The 27441-nt window shown below is 39.8% G+C and overlaps 1 protein-coding gene across 2 annotated transcripts; it reads left to right on the forward strand.

The window, feature by feature from the left end:
* Positions 1-1516: 1516 nt before the first annotated feature.
* Positions 1517-26433, forward strand: pld6 (phospholipase D family, member 6). Of its 2 annotated transcripts, XM_034189086.1 has the most exons (5): positions 1517-1579; positions 12788-12859; positions 13228-13429; positions 18037-18266; positions 25934-26433. In XM_034189086.1, exons 3-5 carry the CDS (start codon positions 13260-13262, stop codon positions 26164-26166), a joined length of 633 nt encoding a protein of 210 aa, XP_034044977.1. In that variant the 5' UTR covers positions 1517-1579; positions 12788-12859; positions 13228-13259; the 3' UTR covers positions 26167-26433. The 2 variants fall into 2 exon arrangements, with proteins under 2 accessions (XP_034044977.1, XP_034044978.1); XM_034189087.1 differs by lacking the exons at positions 1517-1579; positions 12788-12859 and having other exon boundaries at positions 12900-13429.
* The last annotated feature ends 1008 nt before the right edge of the window (positions 26434-27441 follow it).

The following is a 27441-nucleotide window of genomic DNA, read 5'->3' on the forward strand; positions in this document are numbered from 1 at the left end:
AGGTCATAAGACACAGAACACCTATTAAATGTCAATGAGATAGAGACAGCACCCCTATATTTTACAATACAAGCCACAATTTTTTAAAAAACAAACCACCAAATTCGCTCTCTCCTTTGGGGAGGCTCCATACCCTAGTAATGTCCTCAAGGAAAAGGTACTATAACCAAAATCTGCCAAACCACAAAACATGACCCTTCTATCCTCTGCATACAAAGGGCAGTGTATCAACACATGAAGAACAGATTCAGTGACGCTGCAAAAATGGCAGCAACCATCCAGATGTTTCCCAAGCACATACAGCCCACTGTTTAACCCACAGTTACCCAGCCTAAGCCTTGCCAATGTCACATCTTCGTGACGTGAGACACCCAGTGACACATTACCCTGCTCTATTTTTGAAACAATAGTGTGAAGGTGTCTTCCCTTGGTCTCAGTATCCCAAATGTGCTGCCACTGCTGGTGTATACTACCATTAACAAAACTACAGCACTCCATTCTACTAAAAGGAACATGAAACAGAATGGCTCTCCACTCGACTGCCATTAGAATAGCAAATAACTCCACTGTGAATACATTCAGTAAATCTGATGTTTTCTTGCATGACTCAATATTTCATCCTTGGACTACAAAACCTGCTCCAGTAACACCTGTTTCTGGATCTTTTGACCCATCAGTAAAAACAAAACAAAACAAAAAAAAAACACGTTCTTGGTATCTCTCTGTTGCATGATCATGAAATGCCTTGATTAGGACTCCATTATTATTCACCAACTTAAGTTCAAGTAGTGCAAGGTCAACCTTGGGTATCTTTAGCTTCCACAAAGGAACAGAAGACTGCAAAACTCCTCTCTAGCTCCCACAAAGGAATAGGAGACCACAAAACTCCTGCACAGAAGACTTTGTCATGCAATGTTAATTCCTTCAATAATATCTCTCCTAACCATCCAAAACTTTCCCACAATAAATTTAACATTCCCCCCTCCCCTTTTCCACAATCTTCCATCATCTGCAAACAATGACTTACCAATACCTAAATGAATAGTTGAGAAAATATAATTTATCATAATATTAAACAGTATAGGACTTATCACACTTCCTTGAGGGCTTCCATTTTCTACCACATTTCCTTGATACTTCTGATACTATCTTAACCTGAATACTTCTCCCCTTCAAGAAGTCCATTACCCAGTCAACCATATTTCCTATCATGTCAGTCTTAACTAAAAAGGCCTTCCACCAAGAGTATGTCATATGCTTTCTCAACATCTAAAAATATTGCCACCACCGTCTCTTTATTTACCTGAGCTTTCCTTATCTCATCTTCTAAGCATAATACTGAGTCAGTCATGCTTCTCCTTTTTCTAAATCCATTCTGGTAGTTGGCCATGTTGTTTGCTTTTGACAGAGAGAAGACACAAAACCCGCCCCATAACTGTTCGCGTTAATGATTGGAGGAAACCGAGCGGTTTGCGGAACGTCATTGGCCTTGCGACATGTCACTCACCGTGCGTCACCATGACGAAATGGGCACGCAGCACATCCTTGTCCCGCGTGATGTCGACAGAAGCTAAAACAGGTTGGAAGAATAGATTTTTTTTTAAATGTGTGACTTTTAAATGTTCATAAACAACTTACACATACTCATACATGTGTGTGTTGTAGTCTGCTTGGTGGTTTTAGTGTTGAAGTATTAACAAAAACCTTTGAAGAGATGTCAATTAGTTAAAAAAAAAAGATTAGCTTAATTAGCTATTGTGCAGTGGTGAAAAACTTTGTCTCAGGAATCTTTTTCAGGTCTGCAAATATTTGGACGTTGAGTTTTGTTTATTATTGCCATTTAGCAGCCTTCCATGACATAAGCTGAAAAGAAGTTACAAAGCATGGTTCAAAGTACAGGGTGGTACTGGGAGTCTGACCCCCAACAGTTTCCCCTACCAATCAATCAGTTTTATTTATATAGCGCCAAATCACAACAAACAGTTGCCCCAAGGCGCTTTATATTGTAAGGCAAGGCCATACAATAATTACATAAAAACCCCAACGGTCAAAACGACCCCCTGTGAGCAAGCACTTGGCAACAGTGGGAAGGAAAAACTCCCTTTTAACAGGAAGAAACCTCCAGCAGAACTAGGCTCAGGGAGGGGCAGTCTTCTGCTGGGACTGGTTGGGGCTGAGGGAGAGAACCAGGAAAAAGACATGCTGTGGAGGGGAGCAGAGATCAATCACTAATGATTAAATGCAGAGTGGTGCATACAGAGCAAAAAGAGAAAGAAACACTCAGTGCATCATGGGAACCCCCCAGCAGTCTAAGTCTATAGCAGCATAACTAAGGGATGGTTCAGGGTCACCTGATCCAGCCCTAACTATAAGCTTTAGCAAAAAGGAAAGTTTTAAGCCTAATCTTAAAAGTAGAGAGGGTGTCTGTCTCCCTGAGCTGAATTGGGAGCTGGTTCCACAGGAGAGGAGCCTGAAAGCTGAAGGCTCTGCCTCCCATTCTACTCTTACAAACCCTAGGAACTACAAGTAAGCCTGCAGTCTGAGAGCGAAGCGCTCTATTGGGGTGATATGGTACTATGAGGTCCCTAAGATAAGATGGGACCTGATTATTCAAAACCTTATAAGTAAGTAAGATTCTATTCTAGAATTAACAGGAAGCCAATGAAGAGAGGCCAATATGGGTGAGATATGCTCTCTCCTTCTAGTCCCCGTTAGTACTCTAGCTGCAGCATTTTGAATTAACTCAAGGCTTTTCAGGGAACTTTTAGGACAACCTGATAATAATGAATTACAATAGTCCAGCCTAGAGGAAATAAATGCATGAATTAGTTTTTCAGCATCACTCTGAGACAAGACCTTTCTAATTTTAGAGATATTGCGTAAATGTAAAAAAGCAGTCCTACATATTTGTTTAATATGCGCTTTGAATGACATATCCTGATCAAAAATGACTCCAAGATTTCTCACAGTATTACTAGAGGTCAGAGTAATGCCATCCAGAGTAAGGATCTGGTTAGACACCATGTTTCTAAGATTTGTGGGGCCAAGTACAATAACTTCAGTTTTATCTGAGTTTAAAAGCAGGAAATTAGAGGTCATCCATGTCTTTATGTCTGTAAGACAATCCTGCAGTTTAGCTAATTGGTGTGTGTCCTCTGGCTTCATGGATAGATAAAGCTGGGTATCATCTGCGTAACAATGAAAATTTAAGCAATGCCGTCTAATAATACTGCCTAAGGGAAGCATGTATAAAGTGAATAAAATTGGTCCTAGCACAGAACCTTGTGGAACTCCATAATTAACCTTAGTCTGTGAAGAAGATTCCCCATTTACATGAACAAATTGTAATCTATTAGATAAATATGATTCAAACCACCGCAGCGCAGTGCCTTTAATACCTATGGCATGCTCTAATCTCTGTAATAAAATTTTATGATCAACAGTATCAAAAGCAGCACTGAGGTCTAACAGAACAAGCAGAGAGATGAGTCCACTGTCTGAGGCCATAAGAAGATCATTTGTAACCTTCACTAATGCTGTTTCTGTACTATGATGAATTCTAAAACCTGACAAACTCTTCAAATAGACCATTCCTCTGCAGATGATTAGTTAGCTGTTTTACAACTACCCTTTCAAGAATTTGTGAGAGAAAAGGAAGGTTGGAGATTGGCCTATAATTAGCTAAGATAGCTGGGTCAAGTGATGGCTTTTTAAGTAATGGTTTAATTACTGCCACTTTAAAAGCCTGTGGTACATAGCCAACTAATAAAGATAGATTGATCATATTTAAGATTGAAGCATTAAATAATGGTAGGGCTTCCTTGAGCAGCCTGGTAGGAATGGGGTCTAATAGACATGTTGATGGTTTGGATGAAGTAACTAATGAAAATAACTCAGACAGAACAATCTGAGAGAAAGAGTCTAACCAAATACCGGCATCACTGAAAGCAGCCAAAGATAACGATACGTCTTTGGGATGGTTATGAGTAATTTTTTCTTTAATAGTTAAAATTTTATTAGCAAAGAAAGTCATGAAGTCATTACTAGTTAAAGTTAAAGGAATACTCGGCTCAATAGAGCTCTGACTCTTTCTCAGCCTGGCTACAGTGCTGAAAAGAAACCTGGGGTTGTTCTTATTTTCTTCAATTAGTGATAAGTAGTAAGATGTCCTAGCTTTACGGAGGGCTTTTTTATAGAACAACAGACTCTTTTTCCAGGCTAAGTGAAGATCTTCTAAATTAGTGAGATGCCATTTCCTCTCCAACTTACGAGTTATCTGCTTTAAGCTGCGAGTTTGTGAGTTATACCACGGAGTCAGGCACTTCTGATTTAAAGCTCTCTTTTTCAGAGGAGCGACAGCATCCAAAGTTGTCTTCAATGAGGATGTAAAACTATTGACGAGATACTCTATCTCACTTACAGAGTTTAGGTAGCTACTCTGCACTGTGTTGGTATATGGCATTAGAGAACATAAAGAAGGAATCATATCCTTAAACTTAGTTACAGCGCTTTCTGAAAGACTTCTAGTGTAATGAAACTTATTCCCCACTGCTGGGTAGTCCATCAGAGTAAATGTAAATGTTATTAAGAAATGATCAGACAGAAGGGAGTTTTCAGGGAATACTGTTAAGTCTTCTATTTCCATACCATAAGTCAGAACAAGATCTAAGATATGATTAAAGTGGTGGGTGGACTCATTTACATTTTGAGCAAAGCCAATTGAGTCTAATAATAGATTAAATGCAGTGTTGAGGCTGTCATTCTCAGCATCTGTGTGGATGTTAAAATCGCCCACTATAATTATCTTAACTGAGCTAAGCACTAAGTCAGACAAAAGGTCTGAAAATTCACAGAGAAACTCACAGTAACGACCAGGTGGACGATAGATAATAACAAATAAAACTGGTTTTTTGGGACTTCCAATTTGGATGGACAAGACTAAGAGTCAAGCTTTCAAATGAATTAAAGCTCTGTCTGGGTTTTTGATTAATTAATAAGCTGGAATGGAAGATTGCTGCTAATCCTCCGCCTCGGCCCGTGCTACGAGCATTCTGGCAGTTAGTGTGACTCGGGGGTGTTGACTCATTTAAACTAACATATTCATCCTGCTGTAACCAGGTTTCTGTAAGGCAGAATAAATCAATATGTTGATCAATTATTATATCATTTACTAACAGGGACTTAGAAGAGAGAGACCTAATGTTTAATAGACCACATTTAACTGTTTTAGTCTGTGGTGCAGTTGAAGGTGCTATATTATTTTTTCTTTTTGAATTTTTATGCTTAAATAGATTTTTACTGGTTATTGGTGGTCTGGGAGCAGGCACCGTCTCTACGGGGATGGGGTAATGAGGGGATGGCAGGGGGAGAGAAGCTGCAGAGAGGTGTGTAAGACTGCAACTCTGCTTCCTGGTCCCAACCCTGGATAGTCACGGTTTGGAGGATTTAAGAAAATTGGCCAGATCTCTCCTAACAAGACCAGGTTTTCCCCAGAAGCTTTGCCAATTATCTATGAAGCCCACCTCATTTTTTGGACACCACTCAGACAGCCAGCAATTCAAGGAGAACATGCGGCTAAACATGTCACTCCCGTTCCTACCATATAGGAACATTTCTGACGTCCGCCAATCTGGATCTAGATCACCTCCAAAATTTAGTGTAGTCTTCCATGCCCTAATATCTATTTGTGGTGCAAATTTGGTGAGAATCAGTGAAGTAGTTTTGACATAATCCTTCAAAATCCATATAAAGTGAAATCTTGATTCCGGATCACTTCCAAAATTTAATGAGTCTTCCATGGCCTAATATCTATATGTGGTGAAAATTTAATCAAAATCCGTGCAGTAGTTTTGACACAATCCTGCTAAAAGACAGACAAACAAATAAATGCCGATGATTTTATTACGTCCTTGGTGAATATAAAAATGGACCCAGAATACATTACGTCGTCAACATCTGTTTTCTTTTTTTTCTTTTTTTTTTGCCAATAAGCCCACTTTCAGTGGCATTAATACAGTGGCGGTTTTCACTTAGCAGCACCTGGCTAATGTGCTGTGTTTTGTAATTATTTTTTAGCATTTGTTTATTTACTGTTGCTTTCACATGCTTTATCTTCAAGTCTGTCATCAAGAAGGAGAGTGAAAATTTCACAAATGTGACAGTCCCACATCTGAAAAAATTCCTTAAGTGGTGTTCTCTGCAGTGGCAAACTATGCCGGGAGCTGGCAAGTCTCACAGAGAAAGCTGCTCAAGTTCATCTCTGTATTTGGAGAAGTGTGAGAACGAAGAGCCAGAGAGAAAGTGATGACGACGATGGAAGGCTCTGTTCCTGATCTCAGTGGGATGTGATGTGAACACGGAACGTGAAACGCCTACCAGCCGTTCATGTTAGCAGTGTGCATTCTAACCTGCCTATTAACTGTGGATAGATAAATGAAAGGATCAAGCAACACAAATGTGACCATGACTATCGGATGTTCACAGAGGGCACAATGACTTTGTTTGCATACCAAGCCATGTGAAACTGGAGCAGCACCAGACAGCAGAACAATTTTCCACATGACTCCTGTGTGCTAACACAGGAGAAGTAACATCAGTGGGATGTGGTTGTGGTTCAGGGAATGTATTTCTTACCTCTGCCAATGAAGCTGGAGGTTATTTTTTCGCCCCGTTTGTTTGTTTGTCTGTATGTGAAAAGCCTGTAACCAACAATTTTTCATATATCTTTATGAATTTTTTTTTTTTTTTTTACAGAGGATTCATATCCTGATAGGCAAGAACTGATTTCATCGTCAAGGTCATAGGTCAAAGTCAGGACAAATCTTGGAAAATTGGAGATTATTGTTAAAGGATTCCCAGTTCAAACTCCACTCCTGCCACGTTTCTCCATGTAATGTAATGCATCAGGAGGGGCATCCGGTGTAAACGTATTCAACATGCAGCTCCACCTCAGATTTACTGTGGTGACCCCAAGTGCAAACAAGGGAACAGCCGAAGGGACTCACTTGGATTAGCAGTTGTCATTTTGCACTGCTCAGTATGTGTATAAAATAGACTCTGTTTAGGCAACCATAGTCTCTTGCCACATGGGGTGTGCAGCCAGTACATTCTGAGTGCCGGTCCCAAGCCCGGATAAATGAGGAAGGTAGAAGGAGGCAGGACGTTAACCTTAAGTTTCTCAAATCTCAGCCACATGGGGTGTGCAGCCAGGACACTTTGAGTGCCAGTCCCAAGCCCGCATAAATGAGTAGGGCTGCATCAGGAAGGGCATCCAGCGTAAAACATGCCAACCCAACCATGCAGACTAAAAATCAAATTTCCATACCAGATCGTTTGAAGCCTGGGTTAACAAAGACCAATGCCATTGCTCAACAGGTTGCTGCTGGAAATTGGGCTACTGCTGTGTGAAGAAGAAGAAGAGAAAGTGTTTGCAGACAGTGGGAGAAGAGGAAAACTAGAAGGGTGGAAGTGAGAGTTGAGACTTCGAATCAATCAATCAATCAATCAATCAATTTTTTTTATATAGCGCCAAATCACAACAAACAGTTGCCCCAAGGCGCTTTATATTGTAAGGCAAGGCCATACAATAATTATGTAAAACCCCAACGGTCAAAACGACCCCCTGTGAGCAAGCACTTGGCTACAGTGGGAAGGAAAAACTCCCTTTTAACAGGAAGAAACCTCCAGCAGAACCAGGCTCAGGGAGGGGCAGTCTTCTGCTGGGACTGGTTGGGGCTGAGGGAGAGAACCAGGAAAAAGACATGCTGTGGAGGGGAGCAGAGATCGATCACTAATGATTAAATGCAGAGTGGTGCATACAGAGCAAAAAGAGAAAGAAACAGTGCATCATGGGAACCCCCCAGCAGTCTACGTCTATAGCAGCATAACTAAGGGATGGTTCAGGGTCACCTGATCCAGCCCTAACTATAAGCTTTAGCAAAAAGGAAAGTTTTAAGCCTAATCTTAAAAGTAGAGAGGGTGTCTGTCTCCCTGATCTGAATTGGGAGCTGGTTCCACAGGAGAGGAGCCTGAAAGCTGAAGGCTCTGCCTCCCATTCTACTCTTACAAACCCTAGGAACTACAAGTAAGACTGCAGTCTGAGAGCGAAGCGCTCTATTGGGGTGATATGGTACTACGAGGTCCCTAAGATAAGATGGGACCTGATTATTCAAAACCTTATAAGTAAGAAGAAGAATTTTAAATTCTATTCTAGAATTAACAGGAAGCCAATGAAGAGAGGCCAATATGGGTGAGATATGCTCTCTCCTTCTAGTCCCCGTCAGTACTCTAGCTGCAGCATTTTGAATTAACTGAAGGCTTTTTAGGGAACTTTTAGGACAACCTGATAATAATGAATTACAATAGTCCAGCCTAGAGGAAATAAATGCATGAATTAGTTTTTCAGCATCACTCTGAGACAAGACCTTTCTGATTTTAGAGATATTGCGTAAATGCAAAAAAGCAGTCCTACATATTTGTTTAATATGCGCTTTGAATGACATATCCTGATCAAAAATGACTCCAAGATTTCTCACAGTATTACTAGAGGTCAGGGTAATGCCATCCAGAGTAAGGATCTGGTTAGACACCATGTTTCTAAGATTTGTGGGGCCAAGTACAATAACTTCAGTTTTATCTGAGTTTAAAAGCAGGACATTAGAGGTCATCCATGTCTTTATGTCTGTAAGACAATCCTGCAGTTTAGCTAATTGGTGTGTGTCCTCTGGCTTCATGGATAGATAAAGCTGGGTATCATCTGCGTAACAATGAAAATTTAAGCAATACCGTCTAATAATACTGCCTAAGGGAAGCATGTATAAAGTGAATAAAATTGGTCCTAGCACAGAACCTTGTGGAACTCCATAATTAACTTTAGTCTGTGAAGAAGATTCCCCATTTACATGAACAAATTGTAATCTATTAGACAAATATGATTCAAACCACCGCAGCGCAGTGCCTTTAATACCTATGGCATGCTCTAATCTCTGTAATAAAATTTTATGGTCAACAGTATCAAAAGCAGCACTGAGGTCTAACAGAACAAGCACAGAGATGAGTCCACTGTCCGAGGCCATAAGAAGATCATTTGTAACCTTCACTAATGCTGTTTCTGTACTATGATGAGTTCTAAAACCTGACTGAAACTCTTCAAATAGACCATTCCTCTGCAGATGATCAGTTAGCTGTTTTACAACTACCCTTTCAAGAATTTTTGAGAGAAAAGGAAGGTTGGAGATTGGCCTATAATTAGCTAAGATAGCTGGGTCAAGTGATGGCTTTTTAAGTAATGATTTAATTACTGCCACCTTAAAAGCCTGTGGTACATAGCCAACTAACAAAGATAGATTGATCATATTTAAGATCGAAGCATTAAATAATGGTAGGGCTTCCTTGAGCAGCCTGGTAGGAATGGGGTCTAATAAACATGTTGATGGTTTGGATGAAGTAACTAATGAAAATAACTCAGACAGAACAATCGGAGAGAAAGAGTCTAACCAAATACCGGCATCACTGAAAGCAGCCAAAGATAACGATACGTCTTTGGGATGGTTATGAGTAATTTTTTCTCTAATCGTTAAAATTTTGTTAGCAAAGAAAGTCATGAAGTCATTACTAGTTAAAGTTAATGGAATACTCAGCTCAATAGAGCTCTGACTCTTTGTCAGCCTGGCTACAGTGCTGAAAAGAAACCTGTGGTTGTTCTTATTTTCTTCAATTAGTGATGAGTAGAAAGATGTCCTAGCTTTACGGAGGGCTTTTTTATAGAGCAACAGACTCTTTTTCCAGGCTAAGTGAAGATCTTCTAAATTAGTGAGACGCCATTTCCTCTCCAACTTACGGGTTATCTGCTTTAAACTACGAGTTTGTGAGTTATACCACGGAGTCAGGCAGTGTGTCGTCGAGTGGGGAAAAACGGTTAGAGATGTGAACGGGTTGGCGGTGTACACGGGGCTTCTGTTTAGGGCTACGCTTCCTCCTCACAGTCACCCAGTCAGCCTGCTTTCCCGGCTGCTCGGGATCTGCCAGGGGGTAACTAACGGCGGCTAAGCTACCTTGGTCCGCACCGACTACAGGGGCCTGGCTAGCTGTAGAATTTTCCACGGTGCGGAGCCAAGTCTCTAATTCGCCCAGCCTGGCCTCCAAAGCTACGAATAAGCTACACTTATTACAAGTACCGTTACTGCTAAAGGAGGCCGAGGAATAACTAAACATTTCACACCCAGAGCAGAAAAGTGCGGGAGAGACAGGAGAAGCCGCCATGCTAAATCGGCTAACAGCTAGTAGCTACGCTAAGCTAGCGGATTCCTAAAAACACGCAAAGTGAATAATGTGTAAATAATTTAGAGGTGATTCAGCAGAAGGAGTGCTTTAGTTAAGGCACGTAAAGATTACACTGGGAAACAAATCGTAATCTAGATCAATCTAACTGCGCAGATTAAACAGCTAACAGATACAGAAAAACACCGCTGTGCTCCGGAACAGGAAGTGATACAATACCGCAGTGAGAGCCAACCACCAGTAGAGGCAAGCAAGAGGGGATGAATGTTGGCAGTATAACCGGCTGATATGATGGAGAGGTCAGGAAAAAAGTAGACATATTGTGTGTGTAAGAGACCAAGGGGAAGGGAAGTATGAGCAGGAGCATAGGCAGTGGGTTCAAGATGTTGTATCATGGTGTGGATAGGAAGAGAAATGGTATTGGGGTCATTTTAAAGGAAGTGTATGTTAAGAGTGTGTTGGAGGTTAAGCAACAGGGTGTCTGACAGGGTGATGAGTGTGAAGTTTGAAATTGAAGGGGTGATGATGAATATCATCAATGCATATGCCCCACAGGTAGGTTGCGAGATGAAGAGAAAGAAGATTTTTGGAGTGAGTTAGATGAGATGGTGGAGAGTGTGCCCAAGTATGAAAGAGTGGTGATAGGAGTGGACTTCAGTGGCCATGTTGGCGAAGGGAACAGAGGTGATGAGGAAGTAATGGGTAGCTATGGTGTCAAGGACAGGAATGTGGAAGGACAGATGGTAGTTGTTTTTGCAGAAAGAATGCGGTGAATACCTACTTTAAGAAAAGGAAAGAGCACAGGGTGACATATAAGAGTGGAGGAAGGTACACACAGTTGAGCTACATTCTTTGTAGGAGATGCAAGCTAAAAGAAATTAGAGACTGTAAGGTGGTGGCAGGAGAGAGTGCACCTAGACAGTATAGTATACAAACTTCTTGCTGTGAGGCACCAGTGCTAACCACTAATCCACCGTGCTGCTGATGAAGAATGGAAAGGCAGTTGGTCCAGATAACATTCCAGTGGAAGCATGGAATTGTCTAGCAGGGATGGCAGTGGAGTTTCTAACCAGAATGTTTAATAAAATCTTGGAAAGTGGGAGGATGCCTGAGGAGAGGATATGAATTGTGTTGGTTCCTGTTTTTAAGAACAAGGGTGATGTGCAGAGCTGCACTAACTACAGAGGCATAAAGTTGATCAGCCACAGCATAAAGGTATGGGAAAGAGTAGTAGCAGCTAGGCTTAGAAAATCTGTGAGAAGATCTCTGAGCAGCAATATGGTTTCATGCTGATTTGAGGGTAGTACAGGACATGTATAAGGATAGTGTGACAGCAGTGAGATGCGCAGTAGGAATGACAGACTCATTCAAGGTGGAGGAGGGATTGCACCGAGGATCAACTCTGAGTCCTTTCTTGTTCGCAATGGTGAAGAACAGGTTGACAGATGACATCAGACAAGAGTCTCCTGAAGTATGATGTTTGCAGATGACATTGTGATCTGTAGTGAGAGTAGAGAGCAAGTTGAGTCTAGCCTGGTGAGGTGGAGATATGCTCTGGATAGAAGGGGAATGAAAGTCAGTAGGAGCAAGACTGAGTACATGTGTGTGAATGAGAGGGACCCCAGTGGAATAGTGCAGTTACAAGTAGTAGAAGTGGTGAAAGTAGATGAGTTTTAATACTTGGGGTCAACTGTCCAAAGTTACGGAGTGATTAGTAGAGTGTTGAAGAAGAGAGTGCAAGCAGGATGGAGTGGGTGGAGAAAAGTGTCAGGAGTTATTTGTGACAAAGAATATCAGCAAGAGGGCAGCATGGTGAAATAGTTGTTAGCACTATTGCCTCACAGCAAGAAGGTCAAGGGTTTACAACAAATACTATATTACAACCTACTGTACTGTAGGGACAGGTTGGATTCGGCCAGTATGTGGCCTGTGGCAGTGCTAAGTCACTAACAATCACATCTCTGTGAGCACCAGCCAAAGAGTGTGTGTGTGTGTGTGTGTGTGTGTGTGTGTGTGTGTGTGTGTGTGTGTGTGTGTGTGTGTGTGTGTGTGTGTGTGTGTGTGTGTGTGTGTGTTCTATAGATTTTTGTGATGTCTTCCAGCAAGCAGTGTGACACCAGCACCTGCTCACAGACCTGATGACCTCAGGCCAAGAATCAATAGAAAACCTGTCACAAGAAAGAGATTCAAAGGAAAAAAAAATGTTGTTGAGCCAGATCACCACTAAAATTTAATCAGTCCTTCTTCCCTGAGCAGAGGGACAATTTCTCCAGAGAATTTCATTTGTGTCTTTGGTACTTACATATTTTGCACAGATGTAGAAAACTGATAACGATATAAACACACAGAGATAATCAGATAACATCTGCAGTGAATGGGTGAAGGGTTTGTCACCCCTAAATATGTGTTCAAGTCAAAAACTGCATAGTTTTGTATGTGTACATTCATCTAGGATTCAAAGAGTAATTATATATAGATGCATGCACATACTTTTATGTGTTTTTAACAGGTGCATCAAGTTTTCCAGAGTCCAACTCATTGAATTGCTTGTTGTGTCCGATCAAAGGTTCCCAGCCTTAAGGTATTCATTTTACAGAAACTGCATTAACTTGTCACATTTAAGAACAATCTTCGAAAGTCCAACATTGCCCCAGAAAAACTACTTAAACTGTTCTGTGACATTAATGTGAAATAATGTTATTGTGCGAAGATTCTAAAGTCCAGTTTTCACTATGAGATCTAACAGGGAAAGAAAGCTGCAAGGTTTATTGTATTTATATGTTGGCTCAGTCTACGGAAAATCATCAGTTATTTTGCTAATAAAATAACCATTTAGGTAACATTAGGAACAAAACTACAGTTTGATTTGTTCCGATTTCTTGGATATTTATATTTGCTCCTGTTCTTTGTGATTTATATGTAAAAGAGAGTTGACAATATGTACTGCAGGTTTTATAGACTTTGTGTGTGAGGTGTCAGAGATGTGGACAGTAAAGAAGGTTGGCCTGGGGGTGTTAGCGCTCTCTGTCAGCATGGAGCTGCTTTATCGGATCCTCCGCCGTCTCAGGCCTGAACGAATCCTCAATGAGGTCCTGTTTTTTCCCCCAGAGGTGACCTGTGTGGAACATGTCTTTACTCCCTCTACAGCACCGTAAGTTGAACATAATTTATGAAGTAAATGTAACTTATGCATGATTTTCAGTGTGTCACTGTCAAATACATTGTCACAACACAATTTCCACCTGAAAGCAGACTTAGGAATCAAATTTAGATTAAAGAATGAAGTTAAGCATTTTCTTGCCCATTCACCATTTACAATATATGTGAGATATTGTCAGTATGCTTGTGTTTATGTGAACCATTAACAATACATGATCGACACTGTAACTGATTAGAATTTCAAGTTTTTTGTTGCTTGTATTTGTGTATTAATGTAAATGAAGAAGTGTAGCCCCCCCCAGCAATGAAAATGTGAGTGAGTGACTGAGTGAGTTTGAGAAGTTGTTCAGCATGATTAATCACAAACAGGACTCTGATTACTAATGTACAGATGAAGTGTTTTGAACTTGTTATATTTAGGTTGATTAAATCATGTGATAATGATAATTTCTATGTTCTCTCTCATGCATGTATAGTGCATCCAAGAAGTATTCATATTTTTCCACATTTTATGTTAGAGCCTTATTCCAAAATGGAGTGAATTAATCTTTTCCCTGAAAATTCTACTCACAACACCCCATAATAACATGAAAAAAGTTTTTTTTTCCAAAATTTATTAGAAATAAAAGCCTAAAAATCTCCACAGCGGAATGCTGGAGCTACGACATACACTGACATGCACTCCAAAGATAGGTGCACCAAGCTTTTGGCATCATATTCAAGAAGACATGAGGCTATAATTGCTGTAAAAAGGGAAATCAACAAAGTATTGAGCAAAGGGTGTGGATACGTATGTACATGTTTTGTTTTGTTTTTTTAATTGCAAAACAAAAAACACATTGTCATTAGGGCTGCCACAACTAGTCGACGTAGTTGTGACTAGTCAACTATTGAAACCGTTGACACCTAATTTAGTAGTCGATGAGTCGTTTACTTTATTTGAGTCTTTGTTTTCTCTCAATTCATAGTTTTAGGCAGCGAGCCATCCTGCCGTCACTTGGATGTTCAAATTTGGATAAGATGGCCGATTAAAACAGTGGCCATCTTGTTCAAAGCCGTCTAAAATGCGCAGTTTACCAAAGGAGCTGTCGGTGTATGTGTGCGCGCGCGGAGTCAACTGGCTGCAGACTGCGAGGGAGAGAGGGGGTAGGGGAAGGAGATTCCTGAATGGAGGCACGAGACGTTATATTCTGCTGAGAACCATCAGTGCACGTGAGACAGCGAGTGTGGAGCAGAGAGGATTTTAACCCGAGTGAACATGTTAAAAAAAAAACACAAACCAAACCGTGGAGCTGCCTTTACTTCTCACTGCACTTTCTCTACCTGTGTGTGTCCGACGGCACCGTCCTGTTCACACCTTGTGTGCATCGTATACTGAATTTATGAGATCATGAGATGAAATAAACGGCCAAATATCCTTTAAAAAAATCCTTAAAAATTAGAATATATAAATGATCTAAGCAAAAATTATGCATACATGGGGTAAAAACAACCCTGATGTGGAGAAGCTGTTCAGTGCTGTTCAAAGGCACAGATCACAAAAAGCAGGTGAGAACTCTAAACTTTAACAGCCGTCATTTTCCAAAGGTATGTATTTGTTCAATCTTAAGCTTAATGTAGTGTTCAAGCACAAAACGTGACTGATGAGGAGAAAAAAGGATGACTTCATCACACTAAAATGAACTGCAGTCAGAATGAAAATACAAGCTGCTGATTTTTGTTATTTTTCAAAGTTATTAAGCTGCAGCTATATGTTTTATTCATTTCAAAGTGAGTTACCTCTTACTTTATTCTGATTTATTTATACAAAAAAATATGGGGAGTCAAATCAGCCTGCATTGTTCTGTTCAGTTTATATCAAAGTTTGCCTGCACATGTCCGTGTATTTTTTCCTTCTTTATAAGAGTTTGGTGTTTGGATTTGTTCCACAAAGTTTTAAAACACAGTCATATGTTCACACTTTTCTTTATAGTAGTTCTGTAATTTTAGAAATGCAACAGAAACAACCACAAATCAGAAAAAAAATTGAGACGTGTAAAATGACGATAAAAATGTTGTACTATTCCCAGTTTCTCCACTCACAGAAGTCAAAAGTTCTTCCAGAGTTGTGTCTTGGTAGCTTCTCTCATTTGTCTCCTTCCAGCATTAGTTTTTGAGAACTGCCTATCGGACACAGATTTACTATAAAGTACCACACTGTTTGTATTTCTGAATGATTGATGTAAATGAAGTCTAAGAAATAGTCATTGATTTGGAAATGTTCATGTTTTCATCCCCTGACGTTTCTCGGAAAATGCTGCAGGACTTAAATTTAGGAAAAATGATCCGACTAGTGGCAGCCATAATTGTCATTATGAGGTATTGTGTGTAGAATTTTGAGGGGGGGAAAGAATTTCATCCATTTTGGAATAAGGCTGTAACATAACAAAATGTGAAAAAAGTGAAGCACTGTGAATACTTTCCAGACGAACCATACTCCAATGCTGCACATAAGTGTGGGGCAACATGAATGCTTGTATAAAGTGCTCTTAGAGAAGGTTACCCTTTGATGAAGATTCAAAACATGGAACAGACAAACTTCTCTCTGAAATGTATTTATTACTGTGCAACAATGACTCCTCACAAACACTGCAGCAAGCTCGGTACATTTTGTGAACACTATCACCCCCATTTTGATGGCAGCTGCAAAAAGACTATTGGGGGTGCCTAAGCACACTTTGCTATTTAAGCAATGGAAAATACTGGGGCAAAGGCAGGCACTGTTCGCAAAAGGGTTGGATTTGCTGTGTTCATTATTCTGGACAGAACATCAACCAATCAGTGGCACTTGTCATTCCCTTTAAACTGGACTGTGCTAGGCATCTACCACTATAGTATCAAAGAGGGTAACGATTTCTGGCTGTAATCTATCCATTTTCTATATCCGCTTGCTCCATGTGAGGGTCACGGGGGGCTGGAGCCTATCCCAGCAGTTATGAGACAGGGTTCACCCTGGACAGGACACCAGTCTGTTACAGGGTCATATATAGACAAACCAACATGTTCACACCTTCACACACACCTACGGCTAATTTAAAAGTGTCCAGTTCACTTTTTCTGCATGTCTTTGTATGTGGGAGGAAGCCAGAGCACCCAGAGGGAAGCCAGACAGACAGAGAACATGCAAACTCCACATAGAAAGGCCACAGGTGGGAAGCAATCCCACAACCTTTTTGCTGGGAGGCAACGGAGATTCTGTCCACTGAAAGGGAAAAAAGTCTCCATTAAACTTCTGTGCGTGAGCATCGATGATGATGATGATTTTAAGTCTATTAAAATATGGCTATAAATGTCTATAAAAAATAAAAGTACCTAATTCTTTCACCAAAACATCAAATCTAGGCTTCATCTTAGATTCACCTTCTGGGAAATTGTAGCTGAACTTTCAGATGCTCTTTTTAAGAAAATTCTCATATAAAATCAACAATAATGATAATAAGAATATTAAAGCAAATAGAGCTCTGGTATTGGATCAGAAAAGTATCGGTATCGGCAGATATCCAAATTCAGGTATCGGGATCAGATAGGAAGTGAAAAATTGTGGATTGGTGCATCCATATCTGCAATACAGCCCTTGACAGATAGAACATTTCAATACACTGAATGTTAAATGTTATCACAGCAAACTTAGTAATACAGCAGTAATAAAATGGCAGTCTACTAGTCACAAGACAATTATAATGGTAAATATATTTGATGGAGCATTAACAACATTAAGTTTTATAACAATACTCAGTTCTTCTTCTTGGCTGCTAATCATTTGCCTCATCTTTCTGGATCTGATGAACATCTGCAGAGTGAAACACTCTCCTTTTGTCCATCTAGATTTGTGCAAGAATATCCTGAACATGAAATCCACACAAGTTCTTAGAGCTGCAAGCTTCAAAATGGGAAAATTTGAAAGAATGAAATTATCGATTTGCTGGATGTGACAACTAGGGTGAACCTTTCTTGCCAACTAAGATAATCTGGCTAGATTTTGGACAATTTAAATGCCACTATTTTATTAACTTTAGGTATTAGGTAGTACCTATTAATTGTTTGTAAGGCTCTTCATGGGCTGGCCCCGCCTATATTTCTGATCTTGTCCAGCTCCAGTCCGTCCCCAGGTCCCTCAGATCCTCAGGTAAAGGTCTTCTTCATGTGCCGCGGTCACAGCTCAAACAGAGAGGTGACAGAGCTTTTGCGGTTGCCACTCCACGACTGTGGAACCACCTGCCTTTGGATATCAGATGTGCTCCCTCCATTTCTGCCTTTAAATCTAGGCTAAAAACTCATTTGTATTCTCTGGCCTTTCCAGCCCCCTAATCTTTTCATTTCCTGTGCTATTCTGGGATTTTGTGTTTGTGCCTTGCTGTTCTTTTTAATATTCCTGTGTTTATGATCCATTTTATGTTTTTAGTTGTTTTACTATTTTGTGGATGTCAGTGGTTAAAGTGAGAATTAGAAATGGTGGCGATGTGGAGCTGAAGGAAGATTCCTTTGTAAGTTGTAACACAGTAATTAAATATTCTCACTCTTTATTTCCTCTCCTTTCTTCCTTCCTTCCTGTAATTCCAGCGCCTGTTTGTGCTTGCTGCCACATGATGTCGAGACCTCTTTATCTCGCCTCCTCCGCCATGTTCTGTCGGCTTCCTCCTCTCTGGACCTGTGCATTTTTGCCTTTTCCAACGTGAACCTGAGCAGGGCTGTGCTCGCGCTGCACAGCAGGGGTGTAACCATCCGTGTCCTCACTGACAAGGAGTACGCTGCCATCAGTGGCTCCCAGATTGGGGTCCTCCGCAAGGCGGGTAAGAGAAACAAGGCCAATTTTGCAATGGGTCTACTCATGCCTTGTGACTTTACCACAGTGATGAAGCACCACTTTGCCAAAAGCCCTCACACCTGCTGTCCCTGAGAGCCATATGTAGACATTACAGCGGTATTATTTGTCAGAAATGTCACACCAACCTCTGTGGTGACATTAAAGTGGAACATTTCCACTTAAGATCCAGGAAGGATGACGGGTCCCGCTCAGTAAAAGGTGCTTACTGTGTGTTCGCGGAGTACCAGTGTCTCTGTCAGTAAGTCTCTCAGGGTCTTTTAGTGCTGACTAGAGATGACGGGAAGTGTCTGGAGGAATGGAGGCTGCTACTACAAGCCCTGCCATGACTCACACTAATCACCCTCTGAAGGATTGTGTTGTGTCATGCCTGTCTCACACTCTTATTTTCTCTCTCTGCCCCCTGCATTTAATTAAACTGCAGCAACTGGATATTGTTAAGTAACAATTAAGTAAGTAAGAAACTGGCGCACACACAGAAATTTTCATTAGGCAGAGTGTTTGGCAGTGAGTGGGCGTCGACTGTGAACCTTGTGAGAACCACTTCAGCTCAAGGGAAATGAACTTTTCATCTGGTATCTTTAATATTTTGTCGTTGGCTGCTGAATGTAACTGTTAGTGTCTGAGTTTTCACTCACTAATTTCTCCAGTTTGTCCACAAATATAGAAAACACTCTGAAAATCATCTTTTACAGACATAGCTGGTGTTTATTTTATACTCCTTCATTATGGTTGCATGTCTTCTCTTGCTTTCCAGCCTCCCTCTGATATTCAGTCAAATCTAAGAGTCTTATTTAAATCTAAATCTTAGAGTTCCTCAAACACAGACTGGTTCAGCTGTAATAGTGGCTTTCATTTTCCTAATTATGGTAATTATTTTACTGTTGATGCAGATAACTATTTGTTCGGTAATAAAAGTTGTTTTTTTTCCCTCCACTGATTCTAAATGCTAAAATGCTTTTCTTGTGCCATAAAAGCCACAACAGAGATAGACGTCTCAGCAGGACAAACACACTACATGCTGTATAATGTGAAGGAATGTCGAGATGTGTATTGGTGGTTTTGCATGAGACTTGTCCTTTTTAATCAGAGTAAAACATTGACACTAAAAACATCCAGTTCATATGTTAAATGAGGGAGCAATAAGTTTTTTCCCCCCATCCCATTATTTCAAAGAAACATTTCTACTCTGGAACATTACAACAATAAATTAGCAAGGACATGGTGAGAGAGAGAGAAGGAACATATCTAACATGGTCTTTCTATTTAAAGCTGCAACGTGTAGGATTTGGAGTGTTTATGAGCAGAAATGAAACATAGCATTTATTGTCATCTGTTCATTACTGTTTAATTACCTGCAGTTACAAATAGATGTTATTTCATGAGGTTAGAATGGACCCTTCATGTCTGCCTGAGAGACGGCCTCGTTATGGAGGCTGACATGTTAGACATGTTGATACAGTAGCCCAGAAGGGACATAAATTACTCCGCCTTTCACATTTTGTAGCACAACTGGCAGACTCGAAAAAAACAAGATCAATCAGTGGTTGCTCCCATGCACACTGTCTATTGGTTGATGAAATAGAGGATCATTTGTATTGTTTATAACAAAAGAAGGCAAGGGAGCATGAATCTACATCACAAAAGAACCAACAACCTGACACAAATCTGTCGTGAACAGCGAAAACATGATGCACTTTCGCAGTATCACCACTAGATGACACTAAATCTTACATATTGTAGCTTTATTGTAACATACACAGAACTACGTCACTTCCTAGAAACCTGAAAATGTGAATTTTTTATTATTTTATATTATTCAGTGCATCACAACAGTGTGATATCTTTGCTTACACACATCTGATGACCTATATTAGTTTGCTGAGAGTGTGTGTAATACAGTTGTATGCAAAAGTTTGGGCACCCTGATGATTTTCTTGATTTTCCTTTATAAATCATTGGTTGTCTGGATCAGAAATTTCAGTTAAATAAATCATATAGCAGATGAACACACTGATATTTGAGAATTGAAATTAAGTTTCTAGTATTTACAGAAAGTATGCAATAATTACTTAAACTAAATTTTGCAGGTGCATAAATTTGGGCACCCTTGTCATTTTATTGATTTGAATACATTTATCACTAATTATTGGAACACTAAATTGACCTCCTTACACAGATGAATCCAATCATGAGCGGGTATTTAAGGTGGCCATTTACAAATGTTTCTCCTCTTTGCATCTCTTCTAGTGAGTGGCACCATGGGACCCTCTAAACAATGACCTGAAAACAAAGATTATTCAACATTGTGGTTTAGGGGAAGGATACAAAAAGCTATCTCTGAGATTTCAGCTGTCCGTTTCCACTGTGAGGAACATAGTGAGGAAATGGAAGACCACAGGCACAGTACTAGTTAAGGCCCGAAGTGGTAGGCCAAGAAAAATCCCAGATAAGCTGAAACAAAGGATGGTGAGAACAGTCATAGTCAACCCATAGACGTGCTCCAAAGACCTACAACCCCTGGCAAAAATTATGGAATCACCGGCCTCGGAGGATGTTCATTCAGTTGTTTAATTTTGTAGAAAAAAAGCAGATCACAGACATGACACAAAACTAAAGTCATTTCAAATGGCAACTTTCTGGCTTTAAGAAACACTATAAGAAATCAAGAAAAAAAAATTGTGGCAGTCAGTAACGGTTACTTTTTTAGACCAAACAGAGGGAAAAAAAATATGGACTCACTCAATTCTGAGGAATAATTTATGGAATCACCCTGTATATTTTAATTACCAAAACTAACACCTGCATCAAATCAGATCTGCTTGTTAGTCTGCATCTAAAAAGGAGTGATCACACCTCGGAGAGCTGTTGCACCAAGTGGACTGACATGAATCATGGCTCCAACACGAGAGATGTCAATTGAAACAAAGGAGAGGATTATCAAACTCTTAAAAGAGGGTAAATCATCACGCAATGTTGCAAAAGATGTTGTTTTGTTCACAGTCAGCTGTGTCTAAACTCTGGACCAAATACAAGGGTGATTCTTAGACTACGGGCACTTATTATGTCCTTTGATCATATTGTATGAAAAACAGAAAAAAGGGGAAATTTCACACTTTTATAGTTATCTTTACAATGAAAGTGTGTTAAGAAATTTGTTCTAGTAGTCTATGATGACTTTTTCACCTTTTTTCAGCATCATTATATGCAAATATTGCCGTTTTGTGCTTGTCCCACACCCAGACATTTGATCTTTAATGATAAAAATGAATGGTAAAGAAACGTTTTTTCTAATGTTTTAAAATATCTCTGAATAAAATATCAGTAAAATAATCAAAACATAATTGGGGTATTCATTGTCATACAACTGTTGTGATTTTTTTTAAACAAAATGTAGTTGTCCCACACTATTGCCGTAATTTCCACCACAACACTGTAATGTCCCTAAACAGTTTGTATGAAAGATTGTTTGGGTAGTTTCTATGGAGATAAACAGTGACATCAGAGCACATGTATATAGCGCCAAATCACAACAAACAGTTGCCCCAAGGCGCTTTATATTGTAAGGCAATGGTGTGGTGGAAATTACATTTACAAGGCCAATAGTGCCCGTAGTTAAAGAATCACCCACAAACAACATGGGAAGGTTGTTAAAGGCAAACATACTGGTAGACCAAGGAAGACATCAAAGCGTCAAGACAGAAAACTTAAAGCAATATGTCTCAAAAATCAAAAATGCACAACAAAACAAATGAGGAACGAATGGGAGGAAACTGGAGTCAACGTCTGTGACCGAACTGTAAGAAACCGCCTAAAGGAAATGGGATTTACATACAGAGAAGCTAAACGAAAGCCATCATTAACACCTAAACAGAAAAAAACAAGGTTACAATGGGCTAAGGAAAAGCAATCGTGGACTGTGGATGACTGGATGAAAGTCATATTCAGTGATGAATCTCGAATCTGCATTGGGCAAGGTGATGATGCTGGAACGTTTGTTTGGTGCCATTCCAATGAGATTTATAAAGATGACTGCCTGAAGAGAACATGTAAATTTCCACAGTCATTGGTGATATGGGGCTGCATGTCAGGTAAAGGCACTGGGGAGATAGCTGTCATTACATCATCAATAAATGCACAAGTTTACGTTGATATTTTGGACACTTTTCTTATCCCATCAATTGAAAGGATGTTTGGGGATGATGAAATAATTTTCAAGATGATAATGCATCTTGCCATAGAGCAAAAACTGTGAAAACATTCCTTGCAAAAAGACACATAGGGTCAATGTCATGGCCTGCAAATAGTCTGGATCTTAATCCAATTGAAAATCTTTGGTGGAAGTTGAAGAAAATGGTCCATGACAAGGCTCCAACCTGCAAAGCTGATCTGGCAACAGCAATCAGAGAAAGTTGGAGCTAGATTGATGAACAGTACTGTTTGTCACTCATTAAGTCCATGCCTCAGAGACTGCAAGCTGTTATAAAAGCCAGAGGTGGTGCAACAAAATACTAGTGATGTGTTGGAGCGTTCTTTTGTTTTTCATGATTCCATAATTTTTTCGTCAGAATTGAGTGATTCCATATTTTTTCCCTCTGCTTGGTCTAAAAAAGTAACCGTTACTGACTGCCACATTTTTTTTTCCTGATTTCTTATAGTGTTTCTTAAAGCCAGAAAGTTGCCATTTGAAATGACTTTAGTTTTGTGTCATGTCTGTGATCTGCTTTTTTTCTACAAAATTAAACAACTGAATGAACATCCTCCGAGGCCAGTGATTCCATAATTTTTGCCAGGAGTTGTACAACATGATCCTGCTGCAGATAGTGTATCTGTGCATTGTTCAACTATACAGCGCACTTTGTACAAAGAGATGCTGTATGATACTGTAATGCAGAGGAAGGCTTTTCTGTATACACGCCACAAACAGTCACTTGAGGTTTGCTAAAGCACATTTGGACGGTCCAGCTTCACTTTGGAATAAGGTGCTGTGGAGTGATGAAACTAAAATTGAGTTAGTTTGACATAACATAACATTGGGAACAATGTCCAAGAATCTGTGACAAAGTTGAAGTTGCGCCGGGGCTGGATCTTTCAACAAGACAATGACCCTAAACACTGCTCAAAATCTACTAAGGCATTCATGCAGAGGAACAAGTACAACATTCTGGAATGGACATCTCAGTCCCCAGACCTGAATATTATTGAAAATCTGGTGTGATTTTAAGCGGGCTGTCCATGCTTGGAAGCCAACAAACCTGAGATGTTTTGTAAAGAATTTTCCAAAATACAACCCCAATTCCAATGAAGTTGGGACGTTGTGTAAAATTTAAATAAAAACAGTATACAATAATTTGCAAATCCACTTCATCCTATATTCAATTGAATACACCACAAAGACAAGATATTTAATGTTCAAACTGATAAACTTTATTGTTTTTTTGCAAATATTTGCTCATTTTGAAATGGATACCTGCAACATGTTTCAAAAAAACTGGGACAGTGGTATGTTTACCACTGTGTTACATCACCTTTCCTTCTAAAACACTCAATAAGCGTTTGGGAACTGAGGACACTAATTGTTGAAGCTTTGTAGGTGGAATTCTTTCCCATTCTTGCTTGATGTACAGCTTCAGTTGTTCAAAGGTCCAGGGTGTCCATTGTCATATTTTGCACTTCATAATACACCACATTTTCAATGGGTGACAGGTCTGGACTGCAGGCAGGCCAGTCTAGTACCTGCATTTTACTATGAAGCCACACTGTTGTAACACATGCAGAATGTGGCTTGGCATTGTCTTGCTGAAACAAGCAGGGACGTCCCTGAAAAAGACGTTGCTTGGATGGCAGCATGTGTTGCTCCAAAACCTGGATGTACCTTTTAGCATTGATGGTCACAGATCACATCACAGATGTGTAAGTTGCCCATGTCATGGGCACTAACACACCCCTATACCATCGCTGATGCTGGCTTTTGAACTTAGCGCTGGCAACAATCTGGATGGTCTTTTTCCTCTTTTGTCCAGAGGACGCGGCATCCATGATTTCCAAGAACAATTTGAAATGTGGACTCAGCAGACCACAGCACACTTTTCCACTTTGCGTCTGTCCATTTCAAATGAGCTCGGGCCCAGAGAAGGCTGTGGCATTTCAGGATGTTGTTGATGTATGGCTTTTGCTTTGCATGGTAGAGTTTTAACTTGAATTTGTAGATGTAGTGGCGAACTGTGTTAACTGACAATGGTTTTCTGAAGTGTTCCTGAGCCCACGTGGTAAGATCCTTTACACAATGATGTCGGTTTTTAATGCAGTGCCGCCTGAGGGATTGAAGGTCACTGGCATTCAGTGTTGGTTTTCGGCCTTGCTGCTTACATGTAGAAAGTTCTCCAGATTCTCTGAATCTTCTGATTATATTATGGACTGTAGATGATGGAATCCCTAAATTCCTTGCAATTGAACATTGTTCTTAAACTGTTGGACTATTTTTTCATGCAGTTGTTCACAAAGTGGTGATCCTCGCCCCATCTTTGCTTGTGAACGGCTGAGACTTTTGGGGATGCTCCTTTTATACCCAATCATGACCCTCACAATTAGTGTCCTCAGTTCCCAAACGCTTATTGAGTGTTGTTAGAAGGAAAGGTGATGTAACACAGTGATAAACATACCACTGTCTGAGCTTTTTTGAAACGTGTTGCAGGTATCCATTTCAAAATGAGCAAATATTTGCACAAAAACAACAAATTTTATCAGCTTGACATTAAATAGCTTGTCTTTGTGGTGTATTCAATTGAATATAGATTGAAGAGGATTTGCAAATCATTGTATTCTGTATTTATTTACATTTTACACAACGTCCCAACTTCACTGGAATTGGGGTTGTACCTTCAACCAGAATCCAGACTCATTGGAAGTTATAGGAAGTGTTTAGAGGCTGTTATTTCTGCAAAAGGAGGAACTACTAAATATTGATGTATTTTTTTCTGTTGGGGTGCCCAAATTTATGCACCTGCCTAATTTTGTTTAAAGAATTATAGCACACTTTCTGTAAATCCTATAAATGTCATTTCACTTCTCAAGTATCACCGTGTTTGTCTGCTATGTGATATATTTAACTGAAATTTCTAATCCAAACAACCAATGATTTATAAAGGAAAATCATGAAAATCATCAGGGGTGCCCAAACTTTTACATACAACTGTATGTTCCCTTTACATTCTGGATGATCAGTGCAGTCTGTGTGTTGGAGGTTAGTGCATGCAGTTTAAATCATCTAGAAAAACACTGTGAAACTACAGCAATTTAAATATACTCAGACTTACTATATATAGGATGTCAGCATCCTAGTTTATGTCTTCAGAGGTCATTATCATCCATTATGTAAACGACATTAATGGTGTTTCATTTTTAAAAGCCATTGGGGGGGAAAGGCCAAGATACCTTCATCACCCTCATATTAACTTCACCATTTTGTTTATGTACTGTAGTCCATTCCACAGAATGCTCATTATTTAGGTTTTTTGGTGTTTTTAATCTGTGGTGCTGTTACTGACTTTCTTTGTCTACATCCCAGAATTTGCATGACCCTACATTTTGAAAGCACTATAACACTCCTTCTCCCCATCATGTCCTGCTGTCCAGGTATCTGTGTCCGGTGCGACCGCAGCTCAGTTCACATGCACCACAAGTTTGCACTGGTGGATGGCCGGCGGCTCATCACCGGCTCCCTCAACTGGACACTGACAGGAGTGCAAAGTAACATGGAGAACGTTATCGTCACCGAGGAGCCAGACTTGGTCCAGCCTTTTGTCAGGGAGTTCCAGAGGTTATGGATAGACAGTGAACCAAAACGTCACCAAGACCAAGAGATCTGAATATCTGCTGACTACTCCACAGTTCAACAAGTGATGTTCAGATGTATCAATACCTGCTGACAAATGGCAAATTTGCCGTGTGATATGCTTATGTTGCCCGTTCTGGGTCTCCTATTATGTCTTCTGTAGCTTTTCTGTTAGAGATTTGTTGGCTGCTGCACATTTTGTGTATCCATTACAGATTTGACATGCCAAGCTGCTTTCTTTTTCCTGTTAATAACATTGGACACTGAATCAGCTTCACAATTAAAGTGTTTTTATGTAAAACCCTTTTGTACACAGATTTGTTATACCCAACAGTAGAAAGGACACGGGCCAACATTTCAGCAGGAAACATATTTCAGGTAAAAGCACCTAAGTGAAGTTGTCCTCCGAGAATGTTCCAGACAGTAACATTTTAAGGGTACAGCAGTTTAAAAAATTCTGGGCATTTTTGCCGTTTCGACCTGCTTCCTGCGCATTCTTACTGTGTGTCACGGGGGTCTAACTGAGCTGGATGTTCACCGAGTTAGAACCAGTTTAGCTCTGCAGCCGTAAAACATTTCCAGAAATGAAACTTTGGTTAAAAAAAGAAGAGTGCTGTTTCTCTTGACTGAAGTTGACGACTTGTTCAGGTCTATATTTTGGAATTTTGTAGATTTTAAGTGATTTTTTTTCTCCTCTCTGGTCTGTTGCTGAATGGGGCTTGGATTTTGTGTTTTGTTTTGTTTTTCTAGTTATTTTGCACAAAACTGATTTAAAAGTGCTCATTGTTAAGTTGGAATCAATATTTTAACATTTCAGACATGATAGGGACACTACTTTGAACTGGAAATAGTTCTAGTGAATTCATTTAAATGTGTTTTGTTTTGTTGGTGAGATCAGTTTGTGGGTGATTCTAAGACTACGGGCACTTATGTCCTTTGATCATATTGTATGAAAAACAAAAAGGGAAATTTCACACTTTTATAGTTATCTTTACAATGAAAGTGTGTTAAGAAATTTGTTCTAGTAGTCTATGATGACTTTTTCACCTTTTTTCAGCATCATTATATGCAAATATTGCCGTTTTGTGCTTGTCCCACACCCAACTTTTGATCTTCAATGATGAAAATGAATGGTAAAGAAACGTTTTTTCTAATGTTTTAAAATATCTCTGAATAAAATATCAGTAAAATAATCAAAACATAATTGGGGTATTCAATGTCATACAACTGTTGTGATTTTTTTTAAACAAAATGTAGTTGTCCCACACTATTGCCGTAATTTCCACCACAACACTGTAATGTCCCTTTA

This window comes from Thalassophryne amazonica, chromosome 15 (assembly GCF_902500255.1).
Source record: "Thalassophryne amazonica chromosome 15, fThaAma1.1, whole genome shotgun sequence".
NCBI lineage: Eukaryota > Metazoa > Chordata > Actinopteri > Batrachoidiformes > Batrachoididae > Thalassophryne > Thalassophryne amazonica.

Coding starts and splice junctions, on each gene's coding strand:
- pld6 (XM_034189086.1), top strand. CDS start 13,260: ATGTGGACAGTAAAGAAGGTTGGCCTGGGGGTGTTAGCGCTCTCTGTC. Junction 13,430..18,036: donor TTTACTCCCTCTACAGCACC/GTAAGTTGAACA, acceptor CTGTAATTCCAG/CGCCTGTTTGTGCTTGCTGC. Junction 18,267..25,933: donor TGGGGTCCTCCGCAAGGCGG/GTAAGAGAAACA, acceptor CCTGCTGTCCAG/GTATCTGTGTCCGGTGCGAC.